The sequence below is a fragment of the Gastrolobium bilobum genome, unplaced genomic scaffold (assembly GCF_033153095.1).
Source record: "Gastrolobium bilobum isolate Gb01-03AN ecotype WA unplaced genomic scaffold, APGP_CSIRO_Gbil_v1 utg32150, whole genome shotgun sequence".
NCBI lineage: Eukaryota > Viridiplantae > Streptophyta > Magnoliopsida > Fabales > Fabaceae > Gastrolobium > Gastrolobium bilobum.
In genome coordinates, this window is record NW_026897268.1 from 14,880 (window position 1) to 20,632 (window position 5,753).

The window sequence follows — 5,753 nt, forward strand, 5'->3', positions numbered from 1 at the left end:
TAACAGGCTAAAAGGGTCAAGCCAGACCATTTTTTTTTATAAACAAGTCAAGCTAGGCTAACAGTTAGACACATACTAAGTTCGAACCAGGTCAAATTGAAATTTTTGATATAGACTTGAACTTTTCGAAGCAAAGCTCGGTCCAGCTTTGTCCACTTTCACCTCTACTCATATTGGGTGAGATTATTGAATGTGAAACTTAGTTTAAATTTTTCTTTCTCCCTTATTCTTTTTCCTCTCACTTTCGTGTGTGTGTAGGAGATTGTTTTTACGAGGAAAACAACTTTTTATTTATTTATACAATCCAAGTTTTAAGAAATTGAAACTCTTGATTAAAAAATTAAAAGCAAAACGCTTCTTTTAACTGAAAAAGAGAATAACCCATCACCACCGTCAAAACCAAACCGACCCGAATCTCTCTCTCTCTCTCTCTACCGTTTCTTTTTCTCTCTATGTTGTGCCTTTACTGTTCGCAAAAAGTCTATGATAAAAGTTTTAAACCCCTGCCTCTCCCTCTTTCTCTGTCCCTTTCTCTCTTCACACTCCACGCATACATACAGACCTTTTTTGCTCTATATCTCTTACTACAAGGCTCTCTCAAACGCCGCCACTAGCAAGTTTGTAGCTTTTTTGTGTGGTCTTTCCACCCTGCCATTTCCCTCTTTTCCCAAATACATAGCGAGTCACACACTTAAAATTTTGTGTGAAAAACAAGAATAGGGCATTAGTAGTAGTGTTATTATTATTCCCCATATCTTTTTTGGTGATTTTTTTTTTAATCCTTTGCAAGTTGTAATTACTATAACCTTTTTCAAGTTTCAAGTTTTCAGCCATACTCTTGTTGGTTGCTCTACTTAAATGCCCCCTTTTCCCCTTGTAGCTTTTCTTTCTTGTCACTTTAGCCTTTCTTTCTAGTCACACACCCTTTGCCTTACCCTTTTTCGGTTTTAGAGAGAACCAGAAGAAGAAAATGTCGGTTTTAGCATACCCTTTTTTTTCATTGTTGCCGATCGCTATTATGGGTAGATGATATGATAATGAAACATTGTAGACCCTATTTTGTTTTCATCTTTTGCCCCCCTCTTTCTCTCTGTTTCACTGCATAATATGTTATAATAGGCTGTTGTCAAAAGTCTTCTTCTTTACTGTTTGATTCACTACTCTTTTTTCAGAACAACACATATTGACCAAGAAGAATGGGAGATAATAAAGACCAGGATTTCATTTCCAACAAATTACCAACTACCTCTCAGGTAAGCCCCTTTGGATTATCACATTCTTGTTTTATGTACCATGTAAAGTGATTTTTTCTTGCTTTTTGAGACCAGGTGGTGGAAGAACTGAAGGAACTGTGGAGCATGGCCTTGCCTATCACAGCTATGAACTGGTTGGTCTTTGTAAGAGCTGTTGTTTCTGTTCTCTTCCTGGGTAGGCTTGGAAGCCTAGAACTAGCTGGTGGTGCACTCTCCATAGGCTTCACCAACATAACAGGGTACTCTGTTCTTGTGGGTCTTGCATCAGGCCTTGAACCTGTGTGTAGCCAAGCCTTTGGAAGCAAAAACTGGGACCTTCTCTCCCTCTCCCTGCAACGAATGGTCCTCATACTCCTCATAGCAATTATGCCCATAAGCCTTCTCTGGCTCAACCTTAAAAAAATCATGCTTTTCATGGGCCAGGACAGTGCCATCACAGAAATGGCAGCCATCTACTGTTTCTACTCTCTTCCAGACCTTTTGACAAACACCTTGCTACAGCCCTTGAGGGTGTTCCTGAGGTCACAAAAGGTGACCAAACCCATGATGTACTGTTCCCTGGTGGCTGTGGTTTTCCACGTGCCCTTGAACTACTTGTTGGTGGTGGTTATGGAACTTGGGGTGCCAGGGGTGGCCATGGCTTCTGTGCTGACAAACCTGAACATGGTTGTGTTGATGGCAGCATATGTGTGCCTGTGGAGGAAGAATGAGATGATGTTGAGGTGGGGTTGTGGTGGTGGAATAATGGTGGGTGTGTGTGGTGGGTTAGGGCAGTTGATGAAGTTGGCTGTGCCTAGCTGCCTTATGATATGCTTAGAGTGGTGGTGGTATGAGATTGTGACTGTGATGGCTGGGTACTTGCCAAATCCAACTTTGGCTGTGGCAGCCACTGGGATTTTGATTCAGACAACTAGCATGATGTACACTGTCCCCATGGCTCTTGCAGGTTGTGTTTCTGCCAGGGTAAGTCTCCCAATACTATTTGTCTTGATTATTTTAGCCTAATAAAAACAAAAACATTTTTTTAACCATATTGGTTTTTGTTTTTAAGGAAATAATTTTCTTATCCGGTGGAAAAAGAGTTATTATCTAATTTAATAAAAATAAAATTATAAGTGGAATTCACGGATAAAAGAAAAAAATAAAGATGAGACTTACTCCTTTTTTTTATGTGTATTGAAAATTTATTTTTCTTTTCCTATATAAAATAAATATAACCCTTGTTTTAATCATAGTTTTGAGTTGTGAGTCTCATCTTTTATTTTTTTTCCTTCTCAATTGGGTTGGGTTTGGGTGGAGAGAGAAATGGAGATAGAGACTGGATAGATAGATATGGAGTGGCTTGGCTGGTTTGTTTTCTAACCTTTTTTTGTGTCTGTGACTTGATGTTAAGAATTTGTAAGCTGTAAGCAACCATATATTTTTAGCAATTTGGCTTTCAAACCAAAGTGGCTGGGATAAGTTCCAATTTGCACTTTTTTTTTTTAATTGGATGTATCTAACTAATCGTAGATGGTAGCAAATACTATGTTACTCTATAATGGGGAAAACGATTTGGTTCAAATTTACTTTATTTTTATTTTTATTTGCTGCATTTTATATTATTTCTTTCCTTTTTCTTTTTTATATTTTTGTATAAAATCTTCAAACATAATTGTATTCAGCATAACTTTAATCCTTAAGACATTGGAGGTAAACGAATTTGAAATAATGATGATAATAATAATGGATTGCGTCAGTTTTTTTTTTTTTTCCTAATAATGATGGGTTGGGACAGTTTTTTTTTTTTTTTACAATTTGTCTGTTTTGTTAAAATGAGTTTTTTTTCCCCTTTCCCTTTCTTGTCAGATGCCAAATACACGTGTGGGGGTTACCGGTTATGTACTCCAATTTTCTTTACAGTTTACACTCGGAATCTTTGATCTTTTTGGTTGCTTTCTTTTTTTAGCTTTTTTTCTCTTTAGCCTAAACGTGAATCATTGGTTTGTTTGCTGAGGTATTAATTTGATGTATGATTGCGTCAAGTACAGGGACCCAGTTAGGTCACACTTGTAATGTGACTGGACAAAACTAGAACTAATTGATCACTTGTTAGTGCAATTCTGCTTGGCTTGGATAGAAGGCCCATTATAGATTTATATTTGACTAAATATTTAACCATCAAATCACTAAAGTAACCCACTATTCTTTTGGTACACATGAAATTAGTTGGTAATCTGTGTGATTTTGCAATTTGAATTATACGGTAAAACCAATGTAAAATTTACTATGAAGCACTTAAAATAATAAATTTCTATGCAGGTAGGGAATGAGCTTGGAGCTGGTAAACCATACAAGGCAAAGCTAGCAGCCATGGTTGCCTTGGGATGTGCTTTTGTGATGGGCTTCATCAATGTGACATGGACTGTGATCCTTAGACACAGATGGGCCGGGCTGTTCACAAATGATGAGCCTGTCAAAGCCTTGGTTGCATCAGTTATGCCAATTATGGGCCTATGTGAGCTTGGAAACTGTCCACAAACCACGGGTTGTGGGATCCTTCGCGGTACGGCTCGGCCCGTAATAGGAGCCCACGTCAACCTGGGCTCATTCTACTTTGTGGGTACGCCAGTGGCTGTGGGCTTGGCATTTTGGTTCAAGATTGGGTTCAGTGGGCTCTGGTTTGGGCTTCTCTCTGCACAGGTGGCATGTGCTGTGTCAATCCTCTATGTTGTGATAGTACGTACAGATTGGGAAGCTGAGGCTTTGAAGGCTGAGAAGCTCACGAGGGTGGAGATGGGTAGCTACAATGGGCCCAGGAATAAAGACAGTGAGAAAGATGAAGCAAGCAAGGAGTTGTTGGGGAATGGAAATGGGAACAAAAGTGATATTTGCTAAAAGGACAACACAATTATGAAGATTGGGATTTTCTTTGTTGGTTAAGATCAGATATTGTTGCCTAGTAGATTGGAGTTGAAGGCTTATGGTGACGATGGGTTGCTTTGTTATAATTTTTAAGGGGGCTTATCTGTTTTCCTTTCCTTTTCATCTTTTGGAAAGGGCTGCAGGGAACGAAGTCTCACTTTCAATGCCAATTGTTACATATTTAATACCTTTTTTTTTTAGTACACATATTTAATACTTTTTTAATCCTAAGATTTGAGTGCTGTCAAAAAAAGAAGAAGTAGCTTTTGAGTTGTTGTGAGTGACAAGTGCATGGAGATATAGCTGGGATATGAGAATCTGGCATCTGACATTTGCTAATTTTTAGATATAAGGCTGAGACTGATAGATCAAACAGAAAGCAGCTTTGCCTGAAAGCTGTTGCACACACAGCAGCACCAAGCTGTGTAAAACTCGTGTCAGTACCTGACCTATGCTAATGGCTAACAATTTGATTCTCCGGTACTAAATCACCACAGGCTTACACAACTTTTTAATAAAATTTTATATGCAAGTTATTTATGAAATTTGTGAACTTAATTTTTTTTTTAATAGCATATATTTTATTTTCTTGAAATATAATGTTTTTAACATTTTTTTTTGCTTCTAATTTTGGTTTTAACTTCAAGTGAAGACAAACATTTTTAGTTAAATCAGATAAACATAAATATTTCCTCATTGAAACGTTTGTTAACCAAAAATAGTTTATGTGAAATTTCTAAACTAATAGGGTCCTGGTGATGGATATATAACTAATCTGGAGCAAAGCTATCTCCTTTTTCACTGATTTATTGGATACCTGATTTCAGATTTTTTAAGATCCACAGAAAACATATCCAATATTATGGCTTTGGTTAAATTTGTATGTTTACATAAAGGACTAACTTTTTATTACAGAATTGAGCATCACTTGCTTTCGAAAGATTTAATATTCTTGATTTTGCAGTTTGCTGAAGATGATGTTGATATTTAACTTTAAAAATTATAACTTTTTATTGACTTGAAGGAGTGTCCTCTTGGTTGGAGATTATAGCAAAATTAGGGATTTTTTTAAAATGAATTCAGTACTCCTATTTTCCTTAATTAGAAAAATCCTATATCACTTCTATCCTTTCCTTTTTCTGTATTTCCATGCATGTCCTAAATTTTTTCTACTTTAGGTACCGATTTTGTAACCTATCATTTTTAGGAAAATTTCTACTTTGGGTACCGATATATGTACATCGGTAACCTATAGGTTGTCAGGAACATCTAAGGAGGGTTTGTCAAGACTCAAGGGTTAGTTTACCTAGGATGGTAGCCTCTGTTTGGGCTTATTCTGTTTGTTTTTTCTTGTATTTCAAAAAAAAAAAAAAAAAAAAAAAAAATGCTCTACGAGGCCATTTGTTTAACGAATTCTTTACGAACCAACAGTGACATACCGCTGAATGCAGGATTGCCGAATCATCGTGTATCATTTTGTTTAACGAATTCTTTACGAACCAACAGTGACATACCGCTGAATGCAGGATTGCCGAATCATCGTGTATCATTACTTCATGCTGATTGGTCATTGGGTTATTCCCAATGCTTTTCCCC

The 5,753-nt window shown here is 37.0% G+C and overlaps 1 protein-coding gene across 1 annotated transcript; it reads left to right on the top strand.

The window, feature by feature from the left end:
* Positions 1-592: 592 nt before the first annotated feature.
* On the top strand, positions 593-4,382 carry LOC133305615 (protein DETOXIFICATION 54). Its single transcript, XM_061505870.1, has 3 exons — positions 593-1,253; positions 1,329-2,216; positions 3,555-4,382. Exons 1-3 carry the CDS (start codon positions 1,197-1,199, stop codon positions 4,128-4,130), a joined length of 1,521 nt encoding a protein of 506 aa, XP_061361854.1. The 5' UTR covers positions 593-1,196; the 3' UTR covers positions 4,131-4,382.
* The last annotated feature ends 1,371 nt before the right edge of the window (positions 4,383-5,753 follow it).

What these genes read in the sequence shown, in the direction of transcription:
- LOC133305615 (XM_061505870.1), top strand. Translation starts at nt 1,197, where the DNA reads ATGGGAGATAATAAAGACCAGGATTTCATTTCCAACAAATTACCAACT. An exon ending in AATTACCAACTACCTCTCAG is followed by an intron (nt 1,254 to 1,328) that starts GTAAGCCCCTTT and finishes TTTTGAGACCAG; the next exon opens with GTGGTGGAAGAACTGAAGGA. An exon ending in CAGGTTGTGTTTCTGCCAGG is followed by an intron (nt 2,217 to 3,554) that starts GTAAGTCTCCCA and finishes ATTTCTATGCAG; the next exon opens with GTAGGGAATGAGCTTGGAGC.